General features: G+C 40.5%; 1 protein-coding gene across 1 annotated transcript in view; it reads right to left on the bottom strand.

Moving 5' to 3' along the window:
• Positions 1-18,947, bottom strand: part of sorl1 (sortilin-related receptor, L(DLR class) A repeats containing) — a 66,803-nt gene that overhangs the window by 46,183 nt on the left and 1,673 nt on the right. Inside the window, exons 3-7 of the mRNA XM_042343832.1 lie at positions 9,503-9,619; positions 7,338-7,463; positions 6,757-6,918; positions 5,052-5,119; positions 4,235-4,415 (exon numbers count right to left, since the gene is read on the bottom strand). Of these exons, the coding sequence (XP_042199766.1) occupies positions 4,235-4,415; positions 5,052-5,119; positions 6,757-6,918; positions 7,338-7,463; positions 9,503-9,619 (654 nt within the window). The remainder of the gene's footprint in view (positions 1-4,234; positions 4,416-5,051; positions 5,120-6,756; positions 6,919-7,337; positions 7,464-9,502; positions 9,620-18,947) is intronic.

Here is an 18,947-nt window from a genome sequence, read left to right as displayed (position 1 = left end):
CAACCCGCCATCCTAGATATCTAATCCAGCTTCACATGAACAGCAAGTAGGTCTCAGTTTAGATCAATGGACAGTATAAAAATCAAAGAAAGAACTGGTTAATTTAATTCAAATCCTAATTAATCATACTTTGGATAACTTAACTGAACTTGCTTCCACTACATATTGCTGCCACTGTGCCAAAAAGTCCACTAATCATCCTTCATTGCTCTCTAAACTTTAATTGAACAAACAGCTGTTAAAACCAGAGATTAGTTGCTTCAACTTTAGAAGAGACAATGTAGAACCATTTTAACTGTGCCTGCAGGCGGTTTAGACAGGAGCTAATTTGACAGCAATTTCATCCAAATACTTAAAGGCATTTTACCAAGGTCTAATTATTCAAATTATTTCCTTGATTCAGATTTCATGTAAGACTCCCTCTCCCGCCCCTCTTTCCAAAAATCTGAGGAAGATAACCGACAGTTTCTATTTCTTTCCATCTTAGTTTTACTTTCAGCCACTATGACCTAAAACTTTGGAACACTCTCCCTCCACCTGACCCCTTCCTTCCCCATCGTCAGATCATGCCTGAAGATCTTCCTCTTCAACCGTGCATGTGGTCACCTTCCCCCGGCTCGGCGACGTGCTCCGCCAGTGTCAAGCACTCTGAGGGATGCTATCCTTGGTGAGGGGCACTATATAAATGCAAGTTGTTGTTGCTTAATAAACTCAGCAAATTTGTGAGCTTTGAACTATACTGTACAATAAAATGTTCTTCCATTCAGTGACTTATAAGTCCTAGTGCTCCGCTTGCTATAGAGCGTGTTTAAATGGAGTGAGTATGAATAACTTGATACTTCATAGCTGATCCTGCATTCCCGAGTACAAAGAATAAATAATTTTACTTCAATCGTCCTTCCGACATGAAAAGCAATACAAATCCAATTTTTTGTTGTTGTCAAAATCCAACACCTCTGACTGGGTTACATAAATTACCGTCTTACTGCAGATGAAAGCAGGTTAAATAACTTCAATACAAGTTTCGAGAAAGCATGTAAATTAAGACATCTCCCATTTACCTTGGGTTTTATGAAATGCATATCAAAATACAAAGAACAGTTTGACCACTTCGAGTAAACAGAAACCCGTGACACATGAATGGGTTCTTAAAAGTATCAAACATTGCATATAAAGGTTGCTAGGAGGAAGTTTAACTCAGATCACTATGTCAACACATTAACTGTCAGACTTTTGTTTCCTCAGTTGTAAGAAACCTTCATCAACATTCAGGACTTAAATGCCAACATCTACTCTCTCTAGATCACTTTAAAGACCGGCACACAAAGAAAATCCACAACTTGTTGAGTTTCACAAAATTAATCCTATCTTTTCATGCTTTGCCTGTTGCAGCACAGCTTTATGGTCACCTTAGCAGAGACAAAAAGTAATTGGAGGACTTTATTCCCTTTCAAACATAAGCCTCTAAATAGGTGAGCTAAACCCAACAGCAACAATTTATTTAAGCAAAACATCACAGACACATCTTCTCATTCGCTAATCTCCTACTATTACCTTCTTTTATCTTGCACCTTCAACACCTCGATCATCTCATCATCCTCCACCTATTTTTTTCCTCTCTCTTTCTTTCCCTGCCCCCTTCTTGTTTGTCCTTATAAACTTTCCAACATTCCCCAGTTCTGACAAAAGGTCATCGGTTAACCCACTTTCCTATCTCCATAGATGCTTGCTGACCTGCTTAGCGTTCCCAGCGACTTCTGTTTTTATTTCAGATTTCCAGCATCTGTAATATTTTGCCTTTTATAAAATCATATCATTTTACGTCGCAAGAGCCACTCAAACCATCATGCCTGCAATCTGAAGGAGTATCCATTGATAGTTATCCACTCGGCTGATCTTGGAATGTTTTGGTTTATACTTTTCCAGATCAGAACAGATTTGCTGCGTTACACATTAATCAGAGTCTGAAATAAAAATTCAAGTGCTGCCATTCAATCTCACAGGCAGTAATACAGTTAATTAGTAAACCAGACAGCAAGGCAGGAAATCTGTATTTTGTCGTCTGCTCTTCAGAATCATAGACAAACAGCCATACACTACTGCCCTTGAGAAATATTTCTTCATTAGCTTTCTAGCAGCATATACAGAGAAAGAAAGGGAGAAAGTGCAGTGAGCAACAATTTCAGGATGTGAGTGAGCAAAACTAAGTGTCAGGGCTCTGCAAGTAAAATTCCTCAATATTATACTGACATTTATAAGCTTTAGATTCATTGTGCGACTTGGAGTACTGTGGCATTAATTCTTTTTTAAACAAAACATTTGAATGCGAGCACTAAAAATATTCAATTAGCACACAGTTCAATCAAATGGGAGGGGGAAAAAACAACACAATGTGCAGAAGAAAGGGTTTGTACATTTAACTTTTCAAGGATAAAGGACTGAGAATTTATCTTCAAAATCTCTTTGAACAAAACTTGTATTAAGTCTGGTAGTCACTGTTAAAACTTCTACTGGAGGAGCATCGCCTATTCTGTTTGCAAAACTGACAACTTAATGATTCCTTCTAATAGGTTCATGGAATAAAGCTTTGCTCATAACACAGTAGATTCCTTAGTTTTCTAATAATCTTTTCCACTGTAGACTGGAGGTAGGAAGTCATCCCACTCAGCTCCTGTCAACCCTGCAAGCCAAAGCCCTAAAGGGTAGGTGTTCCTAGCTGGTCAAGCAGTGGGAAAGCTTGCCAGACAGTGATATCAATGGTAAGCTTTGCAGTTTTAGCTGGTTAGACTCCAGCAGTTACCCCATTGCACACTCTGGGGTCCCTCAAGCCTTAGCTCTCGCCAACCTACGCCTAATACTTTCCAAAATTAGATAAGCAGGATGTGTCTCTCCAGGGAGGGAGAGAGAGAGTGCATTCCATTAATCTATCTCTGGGATTTCCATGTGTAGGTGGGATGCATGGAATTCTCAGTTTGGTTTGGATACTCTTAAGCAACAGTGATGGGTGTGTTAGAACAAGAAAAAAATTCACTATATCCTGTTTCAGCAGTGTATTTCCATTACTTTTTAATTGTTTACCATTTTATTCTTTCCCTGACTCTACCAAATTTCTGCACAATACATGAATTCTTAAGGATCTCTTCCAATCGTGTTTTGATGCAATGAGAGGGGGATTCAGTGTTTGCTGTCTTTTTGTTGAGCAATAGCTCTCTGAAGCTTAGATCAGGAAATGCACCATATATTTGACAATATACATGCAGGTGCTATGGTAGGGAGGAAGTCTCGCTAATTAAACTGGCTCTGTAAACCGCAACATTAACAGGAAATAACACATTTGGACTATTCAGTAACAGAGGCAGAAGAAATTTAATAATTTCAGCTGCATTGAATACAGACTATTCTGCTTAGCACAACATCTCCCATACATCAAACACAGTACTTGAACTTAGAAAAAGGAACCGCCACACCATGCCATTGGAATCAGCCATGAACACAGATCATGGCTGATCTGTATCTCAATTCCCATATCCCTTGATACCCTCACCTAATAAAATCTATCCCCCTCAGTCTTGAATGCCATGTAACAAGTGCGTTAATTTCAGAAAGTTAAGTTTCAGTGTGGGTGATTTAATGCTCAGGCTACAGAACCAGCTTTTTGACAAGAAGAAAACATAAATTGAGGACATTTCAATTCAACCTAGACATCTAGTATCCATCACAGCAAATTAAATTCCATCCACAAGTGCTGGTATTCATTGTATTAAATGCAGTTGTATTATCGCTGTGAAAGCAATACATTGATATCCACAGTTCAGCTGCATATAACAGTTGGTACATATCAAATTATAGGAACAAGGGTGGAAGGAATTTAGCTAACTTAGAATCTAAATTGTTAATCTCTCCTGCAATGGTTAGATGGAACCATGCCACATCCTTACCGGTCGGTTGCTGCACTGTGTTGCACAGACTGTGAAGTCATTTTATATTCTAGCATAGAAGCATGGAATTGGTATTTGAAATCGTGAACATAGAAAAGCGGGTTAGGTTTGGACCTGAAGATGCAAATGATTACTTCCCAGTATTGACGTGATTCCGTTTTGATAAACACAGCAGTCACTAAGCAGCTCACATCTATGTTTGTCTGTGTCATTGCAGAAGGCAGGGCTTCAACTCTGTAAGAATATATGAATATATTTCTTGGGGGCGCGTAGGGGGGAACAAAAACAAAACTTACCACGGTTTTTGTGGCAAACATGTATTTATCTTGTAATTGAAAGTCATCGACCGCGTCCAAAAGTAACTCGTGGTTTTCTTCAGTCTGAAAAAAGTCAGTGCTACGGATGATGCTTGAGGAGCCTATCGGTTCTTGTCGTTCAACGTAAACCATGGTAGATGAGTCGTATGGTTCCACTCCCCTGCAAAGCCAGATGGCATCATTACATACACAGCACAACATACACCCCAAAAAGAAAAAAAAAACACACAAAACCTGGGTAACTAATGTAACTATTTAATTAATATAACTTGGGCAAGTCTCCTTACTCCACACGCCTAATAATAATCCCTCCAAAAAACAATAATAAATTGGTCATTTTCAATCCACAGTTGTATGTGGGATGCTGCTGTGCGCAATTGGTTGCTGTGTTTCGCCCACAAATATACGGTCAATTCACTTTACAGCATATTCTGTGAAGCTCTTTGAGATGTCTAGAAGACATGAAAAGCGCTATATCAAATGCAAACATTATTATTATAACTATGAAACTCAAGCCTTGCCTCTTGGCAACCTGCGCCTAATACCATCTGGAATTGGGTAAGCAGAAAGCGTCTCTCTTGGGAGAGAGGGTGCGCATTCCATTCCAACAAACTAGCTCTGGGATTTCCATGTGGAGGTGGGATGCCTGGAATTCTCAGTTTTGTTTGGATACACTTAAACATGGTGATGGGTTTCCGCACGTGTTGGGACACCCGGCTGACCCCCAAAAAGCAAAGAACTTCTGAGAAATTATTTCACAGAACATTAATATATATATATATATACACACACACACCAATAGAAAGCTTTGACATGTTCCTGAATCAAAATCCACGTTTGTCCAAAGTCGTCTGACTTCCAAAGCTGCAAGGCAAGACAAAACATAATCAACACAGCGTCAGGAAACTAACTTGCATGCACAGGTGTGAGCTCACACACACACACAAAATCACACACAATTCATTGCTAACATACAGAGATATTCATCATTCCCATTCCAAAAGGCAAAGTTTAGAGTGGTTGTAAAATCTACTTCAATAGCCCAACACGAAGGAGCTGAGCACCTACATGAATAGCGTAACTGATAACCTTCTACTCAAAGATGAAGTTATTTCATCTGCTGAAAGAGTGAGAAACCTCATGTTCTCCTCAGGCAACAAGAATATTCTGCCACAAAACACAGTCACTGCACTGTACAGAATATCCTGCAAATTATCTTATAATTGAAAGTCATGGACCCTGTCCAAACGGGGAGTGGAACCGCACCACTCATCTAATAATCTGAGAAGTCTCGAAGACGTGATAAGATGCTATATCAAATGCAAGGATTATTATTAAATCCTGCATCTACAAGCCAACTTGAAATGCTTAAGCAGGAGTATCTAGGTTAGAGATCTTGAGGTGTAGGCAAAACCCTACCTCCAGGAGGTCAATTGCAGATTAATCTTAAGACCTTGGCAGTTTGCTTAACATTATTCCCATGAGCTGGTCGTTCCTAACAGAGATGCATGCCTGGCTGACTGCCGTATTAATTCTGCTGATGAATAAAGTTTAGCAGTAGATTTGGTTTAAATAACACTTGCTTTTGACGTAGCACCTTATCACATTCAAACGTCTCAAACCGCTTCCCACAATTGATTAGTTGGAAGTATAGTGACAGTTATATAGGCACATGTGGCAGCTAATCTTCACCAAAAACACACCACACACAATGCATAAAGCAGAACTGCAAATACTAATGCATCATGTGAATAAAATAATACACTGATAATCCAATTCACATTCACTGGCTGGTTTCCCCTGGAACAGATCCTAAAACAAATCCTATCCTAAAACCCTATCAAACTCCAGCTCCATGAAAACTCTTTTTATAGACGAGCTAATCCAGTTACTTACCCGTGTCCCGTCAGTAGCCTTTGCCATTTGGTTCTGAAAATCTAAGACTAATCATGGTGAATTGTAAGAAGCTATCACCGTTAGCTTAGGTCTCAAGAAATTTACAGACAGCTGCCTACCATGGTTAATGCGTAGTAGGGACGTCAATAAATTTGCCTCTTATCAACAACTCTAGCCTGACTCATCATCAGGATCTGAAAGGTCAGACTAGTCACTAGGCAGGTAAGCGTCCCACTCAGCTCCTGTTAACCCTGCAAGCCAAAGCCCTAATAGGTAGCATGGTTCTAGTTGGACAACCAGCAGGAAAGTTTGCCAGATAGCAAGCTATCAATGGCAAGCTATGCAGTTTAGCTGATTAGACTCCAGCAGATAAACGTAAACTCTGGGGTCCCCAAGCCTTGGCTCTTGCCAACCTGCACCTAATGCTTTCCGGAATTAGATAAGCAGGAGAGAGAGTGCATTTTATTCTAACCATCCATGTGTAGGTGGGATGCATGGAAATCTCAGCTTGGTTTGGATACTCTTAAGCATAATGATGGGCTTCTGCACATGTCAGACATCCGGCTGACCCCCAACAAATCCTGAGAGACTGGAAGAGAGAGTACCTGCTTGTTTGGGTGTGAGCTGTCGTATCCCAGAACTAGGTTGGGATCCCTGCTATGCATTAGGAGATCAGTCGGAGTGAACGGAACTGAAAAACCTTGGACATCATTGCAGAAGTTGAGGGTGACCCACATATAGTGGTTTTTAGTATCCACAAACATATACTGGAAAATAAGGCAGAAAAAATGCACATTTAGCTATACATTATGACAGTTCTTTTTCTCAGCAAAATTAAAATCTACCCAGAAGTATTAATGCCCCTCAGTACAATCAGACTCCTTGCCTCAAGGTTACTAAAAATGTTCAAGTACTATTACCAGTATAAATCTATAATGGCTTGGAACATTGGATTTGATCACTAGATCTTATGCAGGCTGACATTTCCATGCCAACAAAAGTTTCTTTAACTAGTTTGCAATTCTACACTTAGCTACTGGTATGACAAATTTGATAAGGCTGCAATTTGAAAGATGTAGGAAAATGTTTTCATCTATCTCTTGAATGAAGAACATCTTTGTTTTAAATAATTAGGAACCAAGCTCGACTTCAAAGCCTTTCCCACATTAACAGAAATCTTCCTTACCCGTTTGTTATCTGCAGGACTGTGGTAAAACTGAGAAATAATTGTCTCGTTTATCTTCCTATCGACTGGCTTGAACTTGTCTTGAATTCTTTTGAAGGTTTTTCCATAATTATAAGAGACATATACCTGTGTAAAGATAAAAAGTTGAAAACAGTGTATTGAACTATCCATTTTGTTTGGGAGGCAAAAAAACACAGCAAACTTCAGAGAACAGTGACATAGTCGTGTTGAAGATCATGCTAATGGTTTGAAATGAAAACTTAAAAAGCGGGAAATAATGTGTGATAATAGCATTTGACGCAGCCCTTTATCACGTCTTCGAGACATCTAAAAGCACTTCACAGAATATACTGTAAAGTGAATTGACTGCACATTGTGGGCAAAACGCGACAGCCAAATGCGTACAGCAGCGTCCCACAAACAGTCGTGGATTGAGAGTGAACGCTTCAGGCAGGTGTTCAGCACTGAGTTATACGGCATCCCAATGATTTACACACACAAGTAAAGATACCAGTGGCCTGAAATAACTTCCCCCTGTCACAGGGCCATCAGCCATCTAATCAGTATTAAAAGCATTGAAAGATTGACAATGCTTCAAGTGACTTTGCATCTAAAAACATTCGGACCTGAAAAAAATTATTTTGTACATATTGCCCCCCTCCCCATTCATACAAATTAGCTGCACACATGCCAAATTCAGCTTTGGGCGCGGCAGGGGAGGCGGGCAGGGGAGGAGGGCAGGGGAGGAGGGCAGGGGAGGAGGGCAGGGGAGGAGGGCAGGAGAGTCTGGGAGTGTCAGTACTACAGGGATCTCTCCAGCCCACTGCGACTTCACCAGCCAAGCAAACCTTTTACAAAACAACAACGGTTCCCTGGTTACAGGGCCCGAAGGAACACAGGCGAAACATAATACCTTGCTTAGTCGCAGCTTTCTACATACTTGCTGATGTGTGGTTGTAAACAGGTCTCCTAAGCCAAGAGGCAGAAAAATCATCTGCACTTCCAAAACGAAAACATTTGGGAAAATTTTGACCGGCTTACGCTAAATTTGTAACTTGGTGAATGTTTATGCTCATCGAGATGAGTGATGTTGGTACTGAGATGTAGGACATTTATCATTATAGGATTCTTATCATTATAACAAAGCACCATCAGATACAGCATATATGACTCTTTTGTGCTGAATAACAATGCATCTCAGCTCTCAATCTCCAGATTGGACAATGTAGAGACTAAAGCAGTTTAACAGCTAAAAATCACGCCCAATTGATGTATTTACCCAATGTTGCACATAGCTCATCAACTTCTCACCCATAAAAAGATGCTTAAAAAGTACGTCCCCTTAAGATGCAACTCTGAAGCCAGAAATTTAGCACCGTTCCACACCTGGTTAGGTAGTCTCGGATCAAAAGGCTTACATGAATTTGCTCTTTCAATTTGAAGGCCTAGAGAGAGCTAAGGATTTATACCTTTCATTTTCTAGATCATTGACTTTTGCCACGTGATCTAGCAGTTACTGGAGGTTGCTGCATTGCATAAGAAGTAAACAGAATAATAGTGCAGCTTTCTGCTCCATTAGATTTAATGAGACAGTGTTTTTCTTTCCTTTCTGACGTCCTACAACTAAAATACCTCAGTGGTTTTTAAGTACAAGTTGTAGTGGAAACCCATTAAGTGTGCAATCAAAATTAAGTATATATTCTCTATGTACCCAGTTAAATTTCTAATACAAAAAACATTATAACAATAATCCTTGCATTTGATGTAGCGAGTTATCGATCCATCTCAAAGCGCTTCACAGAATATACTGTAAATTGCAGTGACTGTATATTTTGTGGACAAACGGGTTTTCAAAGTCTTCAAACATAACGTGTTTTGCGTTTCACCCACAAAATATACAGTCAATTTACTTTACAGTTTAGTCCATGAAGCGCTTTGAGACAATTCAAAGACGTGATAAAGCAAGGAATATTATATATATATACACACACACACCTATACGCACACACGGAACAAAGTTTTCAGACGAGGTTATTCTGGAAATTGAGGATCCCTAAAAACTCCTCCGAAGAAGCAGATTGCAAACCTGGTCATTAAAATCTAAAGTTTTCTACTACAACGCAATGTTCAAATGCAAGTCATCCTTTCAGAGAGATTTTACTTACAGAACTGGGGTGAGGCTCGTGTGAGATTGGAGCATCTCGAGCAAGCGCAACAATGACATTGCTTTTCTCTCCAGCCCAGTGAACCACCATCTGATTGTGGGAGTCGTTGAGATTTACCTGAAATAAAGTCCAAACAGAAACATTAACACTACTGGAATATGTCAGGATATCCAACAAGCAGTTTGTTTAGCTACACTTTAGTTGTATTACCCAGAGGATCTGATTAGGTTGAATACACAAATAGTAGCTTTGAGACATCCCAACAAGTTGACAAGGCGTTATATCAAATGCAAGAATTATTATTATCAAAAGCAGTACGACTTTCATGCGTGAAATAACTATCAAGCTCCGAGGTCTCAAAAAATAAAATATCAATACAAAGAAATGACAGATTTACGCAAGCCAAGAGATTGAATATGGCATCTACTTCATATAAAACACAGCAGCTCAAAATGGCAGTTAATACTGCATATGAAGACAAAAACAAGCAACATCAAATCGATGAGTTTAAGCCTACAAGTTGGGAGAGTGGTACTTATTCCTTGCCCAGAATCTTCCTAGTTTAATCGGGGTTAGTTACAACATTTCTAATTAATTCTACCATTAATGCCTTGTCAACTTACGTATCTTACATATACATAGAGAGTAGCTGCAGTGTACAGGGCTCAGGCACAGTCAGAGGAAACACTTCAAAACAATTAAACATTGTAATTCTCTTCTCCTCACGTTATTTTGACTGCCTCTCACCATTCGCAGTCAGCTGGTCAAGCAATGAGAGAAAATTTTAATGTTGCTCCTCTCCGTATAGAGAACTTCTAGAATCCAAGTTCCTCTATAATAATAATAATCTTTGCATTTGAGATAGTGTCTTATCACGTCACTTGAGACGTCTCAAAGAGCTTCACAGAATATACCGTGTAAGTGTAGTGACTACGTACTGAGCAACTCATCTCTGTCCCTGCTTCACTGACCCACCCACCACCCTCTTCCTTTGATTCATGGCATCTTAAAAAGTATCAACATTGACATTTTTGCTTGAAAGGCATCTGATCAAAGCATTCTTGTAGGTGCGCAGGCAGAAAGAATCAGCAATACTGCGTGATACAGAACTGCATGGGAGGTCACTTTGCACTACTAGAGCACTGCCTAAGAAATGCAGCTTGCGAGGCGCAGGTTGGCAATGGCCAAGGCTTGGGGTATTCTGGTTTGGGTAACTGCTGGCATCTAACCAGCTAAAACCAATAGATTGTCACTGATACTGCTGTCTAACAGCGGGGAAGCTTGCCAGACAGCAATATCAACGGCAGTACCCCAACGCACATTCTGGGGTCCCCAAGCCTTGTCTCTTGCCAACATGCGCCTAATACCTTCCAAAATTATGCAAGTAGGATGCATCCCTCCAGAGAGAGAGAGAGAGAGAGAGAGAGAGTGCATTCCATTCCAACAATCTATCTCTGGGATTTCCGTGTGTAGGTGGGATGCCTGGAATCCTCAGCTTGGTTTGGAGACTCTTAAGCAACGGTGATGGGTCTCTGTATGTGTCAGACACCCGGCTGACCAAATGAAAATAGCCAGGATCTATGGAGATACTTTCTCATCTCTCTATAGATCATGGCGGGGAAGCTACATATGCAACTGCACGTCTGTCTCGAACTTGGGATTGCCATACAAACTGTTCAGTCATTACTCGCAAGAGGAATTCCGCAGTGATGAGCAAATCCACTTCAATAAGTAGGAAACCAACCATATTTCTGAAAACGTCAGCAAGTGGTGCTAAACTATCTCTCGGGTTTGAGTGGCCATGGTCATTAAAGGGGTTATGACACAGCCTCACATCAGTTAATCATTCCCACCAGTCAGGTTTTTAAACAACTCAACACATTTTCTTGTAACCCCGTTCCTGATTTATCACTTTTAAGGTAGAGTCAAGGAATGAAAGTACTTATAAAAGTCGATTCTACTTGAGGATTATTTAGACTGAAAGGATTACAGCCTGCAATTACCATACCTGATCAAATCCTGATAATTACTTCTATTGATTACTGTAATCAGAAGCTAATCAAAGTTGCTTAGTCACTCTGGAAAGGGCAATTTACATGCTTCAGCCATTTAAATGCAAATTGGTTCATTCTAATCGACTAAACTAGAGATCTTCCATTAAACTGAAGCTTTGGCAGTCACTTTTCAGAATATAGAGTTTAAATGGCAACAAAGGGGTTCACTTAACACATTAATGTTAAATACCAAAATATGAATTTCATGTAATACTTCAATTAACTCTTCAATTACCAAAATAAAACTTTATTAAAAGCGTTTTAGTTTACCAAAATGCTTCCATAATGTCCAAGTATTATACGGAGTGCACGGTTGTCCACAATATTCACTGAATTCAAAAGACTAATTATTTGAAACAAAACTAAAAACAACTCACAATTTAAAATGTAGTGCATTAGGATCACAAATGGTAGTAATATTAAGCCACCTATTTCACCATCCATTAGTCATATTCCCCCTCCACCGAAAAAAAATAGCAATCAGCATTAAAATATACTAAAACTTTTTTGCAAAGTTACTAACTTTCAATTTTTCTCAACATAAAAATAACAAGGAATAAATATGTTTTAATCACCGAGGAAATTGGAATAGCTATTTCAAATATTATTAATAAAATATAAAATTAAACGTGTATGTCCCCCATCAATGTCCGTGCACAAAGAAAAATCAGCAATTGCTTCAAGGTTATTGACTATACTAAAAATCCATAAGCATTCTCAAACAATATTTTGACTTCCTCAAAACACATTTTAAAGTGTGATGGAACGCAAGCAAGCGAGTTCCGGAAGAGATTCTAACACAGAATATACCTTACAATTGTTTAATGGCCCACTGGGAGTATTGGGTTTCACTACAGATAACTCTTGGCATTTATGCAATATAAATTGATGACCGCAGCATTCCTCAAGAGGCCATTTCGGGCTTGTGGCTTGTTTCATTACAACACAAACAGGCTTTGCACCACCAACCGAGAAATCCCATGAGACAAAATAGTCATCATATCCGTTAGAGGCAGTTAATATTGTTTTCAGTTTCACTACTGAACCATATACAAGAATAATCCTAGCATCTGATACATGTCATTGAGACGTCTCAAAGCTCTTCATAGATTACACTGCAAAGTAAATGGACTATATATATTATGGGCGAAACGCAGCAGTTAATTGTGCACAGCATTGCCTACAAACAATCGTGGATTAAGTGACCAAATTATTCATTTAATTTTTTGGGAAGGGATTTTTATTCCCAGAAAAATGATCCTCCAATCGACTAACACCCAGGTTCCTATCTACTGCAGAGTTACCCAGAGCATAGTTTGTATTGCATTAATTTCACAGGTACCCCTCCACTCAAACCTCCAGCATGGGTGTGAATTCTCAGTTCTGCTGTGTACTACTGTAACAGACGAGCTACCTCAAACATTGTCATTATTGCACTATCTTTTGCAGAAACAGAATTCTGGTACTTGTCTCATATGCTTAGCTCAGCTCCCCCATCATCTGCTATTTGTTCCCAGCCACTGTCATATTGTAGTGATAAGAGAAAATACCAGTTTCTAGTACCAATATGCTCTGGAGATAAATGAAAGGTAAGCAAGGTGGTTGTTGTGCAGATAGAGGTAGGTTGAACATAAAGTTACGTGGCTGTTCTTGAGTGTGTTTCTGCTTCGGACATCTCCATCATCTTACACAGGGCATGTGGAGGAAGACGCGCATGTAAAAGGAAAAGGTCAAGCTCTCGACATTTGCAAAGGAAGGGATAAAATTACAAAGAAGAATTTCCAGATGTGTGAATTAAAGCTTCCTTCGAATTAACTTTGATGGTGTTTGATATCATCTCTGTGATATGATTCAAAATGAAACTACTATGCCAGGGAAAGTTAATGCGAGAATGGAGAAGGGAGTTTTTTTCCCCCGCTTGTTTGAACACTGACTCATGAAGAATTGCAAGAGAGAAACAAAAGTTGAGGCTTTAATGCATTTGCCTTGAGGCTGAAACACAAGTTGGAGCAACTGGCCCTGAATGTATTGCAGCATGCATTATGAGAGCTCACTGCTAATTACAAACATAGGCTATAATAATAACGATACTTGCATTTGATATCCCGCCTGATCACATCTTTGAGATGTCTCAAAGTGCTTCACAGGATATACTGCAAAGTGAATTGACTTATTTTGCAGCGAAACCCGCCAGCCAATTGCACACAGCAATGTCCCACAAACAGTCGTGAATTGACTGACCGACCGACTGATGATGGAAATATTCCCCCCCACCACCGGAAAAGCGACTGGGGGGAAATATTCCGAAAGCGAATAGTGTTTATTCTGAATCCTTGTTTTACCAACAATGTATTGGATACAGTGATAAACAATATCACAACCAGCAGATTAGACTATATTCAATTTGAGTCATCAACTCAGGAGTGGACGGAAGGACAAAGACACTCAAGTATCATCAGTTTTTTTAAAAAAAAAGAGCTACTGACGGCCAGATTACAATTTAATGCGTCTAGAATTCATTGCAGGGATTCCTAACCTATTACAAAATGGTTCACCATGAACTCTACCAGCTTGTGCTGCGTGACTCTCATTTTATAGCAAACCCAGATACTCTTATTAATTGGGTAACCTGGAAACCATACAGTACATTCACAGCAATCTGCAGCACAAATAAGTAGTCTGAATCAACCAGAAGTTCGGTTCTTACAGCTAAAAAACCCAAAGGAAGCAGATTATCTGTGTGCCACCAGGCAGTCTTTCATCACTTTGCCACCACGCAGTCTCTCTTAACAATATGTAAATGATTTGGCAACGCTGCAGCTTTGCTGCGACTTCAGCCACCATTCCCAATACGTATAAATGGCAATTCAGTGAGATGAAACACAATCCTGCCAAATGTCTCTCGGATTCTTTCCCCATCTCCTTTCACCTTTCCTCTTAATATTTAACATTAGAATGTTACCTTCTACCTTCACTAAAACTGATTTTTCGATGACGGCAGATGGGGGAGAAGATTGGGGGGTGGGGGGGGGGTTGAAAGAAAGAAGGAAGTTAAGATAGATTTTGTTAGAAAACAATATCTCGGGATACAACACGTAGTTTGGGCCACAACATGTCGTGTGACTGCCGGGATGGTGGAAGGCAAACTGGATGAACCCTTTTCGCCTCGCAAGTTCTTACATAAGGAAATCTTTATGGTGACTTTCACATAATTATATTTAATTACACACTGCTCCCTTTATTGGTAGGATTCTGAGGTGTTCTTGAGGTGCATAGATCCAGTGTACAGAATAGATTGGTCCAGTGGGAGAGCTAATACGTTCAGCAGACACTCAGCTGAACGCCTCCTTCTGTGCTGTAAACCCCATGATTTATTGATTCTCTTCAGCACCTCCTCCTCTCAGTCCACTGAAATCCAGCATTTCGGAGTAATCACCGTGATTGATGTAATTTCAAAGACTGACACCCACTCTCTGAAAACTGCGCTTATGAATAAATGCAAGTTTCCAGTGTAGAGGTACTGTTAAGCATTATCAGCATTTTGAACAAATTATTTCCGGATATTGCAACAGATTGCTTTTGCAATCCCAATGTTTTGTACTGCTGGTTGGTAGGATATAGGTTTACAATCACAACTCCACAAACACTGGGTTCCTGAATTCAATGATAATAATATTTGCATTTGATATAGGACCCTATCACGTCGTTAAGATGTCTCAAAGCGCTTCACAGAACATATTGTAAAGTGGATTGACTCTATTTTGTTGGCTGAAACGTAGCAGCAGTGTCCCACAAACAGCCATGGAGTGAGTGAGCGATTTTGGGTGACTGTTTGCCCCAGAGGGAGACTAGGCATCGTCCAACAAGGCCCAGTCATCCCTAGCCCCCATTTACTGATTCCCCCCTACCCCAGGGGATCAGCTATACAACATTTTACACACAAATATTCACTTTACAGCATACTCTGCGAAGCGCTTTGAGACGTCTAGAAGACGTGAAAAGCGCTATATCAAATGCAAGAATTATTAGTATTACTATTATTATCTAATCTGTGCTTGAAAGAATCAACACTTCCTTCTTCAACCATCTCCCTAGGAACCTGTTCCACAGGTTCACCATTCACTCACTGAAATAGTGTTTGGGTAGATTTGTTCTGAATTTAGCTCCCTTCAATCGCAGGCCGTGTCCTCTAGTTTTATTATTCTGGACAAGTTGAAACAGCCCATCATGACCTATATTGTCTCGCCCCTTTAGAATCTTAAAGACAGCAATCATGAATCAGTAATCATGCTGTGCACAATCCACAAATACAGTCAACCCACTTTGCAATATATTCTGTGGAGTGCTTTGAGACATTTCAACAACGTGATAAGGCGCTAGATCAAATGCAAGGATTATTATTATAATTAAATCTCATCATTATTATCTTTAATTCCATTCTGAATCAATACAGTAGTTAGCTATGATTTTAAAAACAGCATTAGACTATGCCACGATCTTTATCATCATTGCCAGAGTAACCGTTTCAGAATCAGGTCAACAAACTAAGCTATCAGTCAGATAAGCATCTCAATAACATTTGCAAACCCTGTTTACTTTTCCTTAACACAGAGAGACTCTGCTAAAGAGAATGCATTCTGCTGACACAATACCTACCTTCACCTCAAAATTATATTGAGAGTTCACAAACGTACAGTATGTGTGAACCTTCCTTGATTATATTCGCTAGCAAGTTACTTTTTTATATAAAGTTTAACATTTACCCCAGATTTTAATATGGAAAGATTACCACCATTGTAGTCACTCCTAGCCACTTTCATCTCCCACTAATTTGTGAAGATATGAGTCACTATCTGTACCCGATGCAGCTTTGCTTGCAACCAAAAGATCCAATATGGAATCTAGATTGATAAACACAGACTTTATCTACACTGAGCTAGGAGGAATCCTGTGGAAGGACTCCTCTCCCCTTCATTACCAACTGAAAGAAAAAAAGAAGTAACCACTGGATTAGCTGTAGACTGTTGAAATCAACCTTATTCTCCAGCTCAGCAGTTGAGGAGGTCCTGAAATACTACATTAATTCCAAACATTTCACAGCGCTGTAACACTAAGACCCCAATTTCAGGTTGGAGCTGATCACTGAGGTGCAAAACAGCTAATGCTGGATTGGAAAGTCAGATCCTATACGTATGTAACACACAGGTTTTTTTTTCCCCCCCCCACATCCTACAAGAATGGTGTAAACACTCGAATAGTGCCCACGATTATTCTCTCGCCTGGAATATCTGACAGAATGGAAAACGAGAAGGGAATTGGCATGAGGATAGATATTACACTGGAGTAGCAAATAGCAACACAATGGATCAAATGGTCCTCGACTTGTCAATTTCTATGCCAAGGTTAATCTTTTATAGCATTTTATTTTAAATTACAAGTACACAATTCCTTCTACAGCTGAAGGTGAACAGGAAGCTCAAATATTGTCAACCTTCAGTCTAACAGGTTAGACCAGATAGTTCATTTCATGTGAAAGCCCTAGCTCTCCCACCATGACCTTGACTGCAGATTTCAATCAGTATGTCTGAACAAATTCTCAGACTAAAAGTCACATGAGAAGTTTAAACTACCACACTGAATTTTCAGAGTTACACCACTGAGAAAGTCTTGTAAAATTCTGCACTTATCAGAAGAAGGAATTATCCTTTCTCTGGGTGCAGGGTGGGGGTGAGAGGGGGGGAAGGGTAAGCAGAGTCTTCTTGAAGCTGCTGGCTCCAAAGTGACACGTTTGGCAATGGATTCTACAACCAAGCTAGCCCTCTGTGGGGGTCTTGGTGGTCTCTTTCCCGAGCCAGGCAGGTCTGCAGTATTCTAGGGCACTGCTGATGACAGCGCAGCAGCCTGTGCCTGGCTCATCGTCAGGACTTGGAAGGTAGACCAGTAGTTGGGGGTTGGGAATCATCCCACTCAGCTCCTATTAACCCTGCAAGCCAAAGCACCAATGGGTACAGTGGTCCTTGCTGGACAAGCAGTGGGAAAGCTTGCCAGACAGTGATATATATCAATAGCAAGCTATGTGGTTTTTACTTGGTTTAGACTCCAGCAATTACTCCAAAGCAGACTCTGGAGTCCCCAAGCCTCGACTCTTGCCAACCTGCACCTAATACTTTACAGAATTAAGTAAGTAGGATGTGTCCCTCCAGAGAGAGTGCATCCCATTCCAACAATCCATCTCTGGGATTGCACATGTAGATGGGATGTATGAAATTCTCAGTTTGGTTTGGATAGTCTTAAGTTCCGGTGATGGGTTTCTGTATGCGTCAGACACTCAGCTGACGAAAACCAAAAACAGAAGGAAATGTCACAATATATTTTGTCTTAGTTTTACGTAGAGGGCGAGTTATGAAATTCCCAGAATTTGACAAAACAAGGTGCTTCTCAGAACACAATTGTTTGAAGTGAACTTTACATTTGCTTTAAACCATTTCAAAGTTTGCAATTTGGTGTTAACCCAAAACAAAAAGTTACCGGAATCTAGGAACATAGGAACAGGAGTTGGCCATTCAGCCCTCGAGCTTGTTCCAGCATTCCAGCAGATCGTGGCTGATCTATACTTCAACTCCAAAATTAATAACAATCTATAAATTAATCTAATTGATAAGTCATGGCTACCCTCAGAGCAAAGTTTCATTTATTAAGTTTGGTTTCGAGGGGGACAGCATTGATTTCATATTCAACAAACGCCCCGGAGCGCAATACTAATACAAAACTGCAATTGAAAGATGTTTTGCAATAAATGCGGATCTGTGCAGCCAATATAAAATCCAGATCACTTTAAATAATGCAAGAATAATGCGTAAAACTATTTCCTGTTGTTTGTTAAAACCTCACACCCATAGAACACTTAATCACTCTCAGGGAAAACCACAGGATTGGTGTGTGTGCGTGTATGTGGGGGTGAGAGGCAAGATGAAACCTAATGAAATGATTGCGATGATTATTTTTTAACATGAGGCTGATGGATGAACTTATTCACCTGCTGACGTGATGTGATGGGAGCAGTTTACAGCTCCAATTTCGATGCAGAAAAAGGGAGCGAAGGGGGTGGGGGGAGGGTGAGAGAGCGGGGGGGGGAGAGGGTGAGAGAGCGGGGGGAGGAGGGTGAGAGAGGGGGGGGGGGAGGGAGGGTGAGAGAGGGGGGGGAGGGAGGGTGAGAGAGTGGGGGGGGGAAGGGAGGGTGAGAGAGTGGGGGGGGGGGGAGGGTGAGAGAGTGGGGGGGGGAGGGTGAGAGAGTGGGGGGAGGGTGAGAGTGGGGGGAGGGTGAGAGAGTGGGGGGAGGTGAGAGAGTGGGGGGGGAGGGGGGAGTGACAGAGTGGGGGGGGGGGGGGAGT

This window comes from Callorhinchus milii, unplaced genomic scaffold, assembly GCF_018977255.1.
Source record: "Callorhinchus milii isolate IMCB2004 unplaced genomic scaffold, IMCB_Cmil_1.0 Scaffold25, whole genome shotgun sequence".
In the NCBI taxonomy this organism is placed as follows: domain Eukaryota; kingdom Metazoa; phylum Chordata; class Chondrichthyes; order Chimaeriformes; family Callorhinchidae; genus Callorhinchus; species Callorhinchus milii.
The sequence above is the reverse complement of the archived record's forward strand: the minus strand, read 5'-3'. Positions and strand labels throughout refer to the sequence as shown.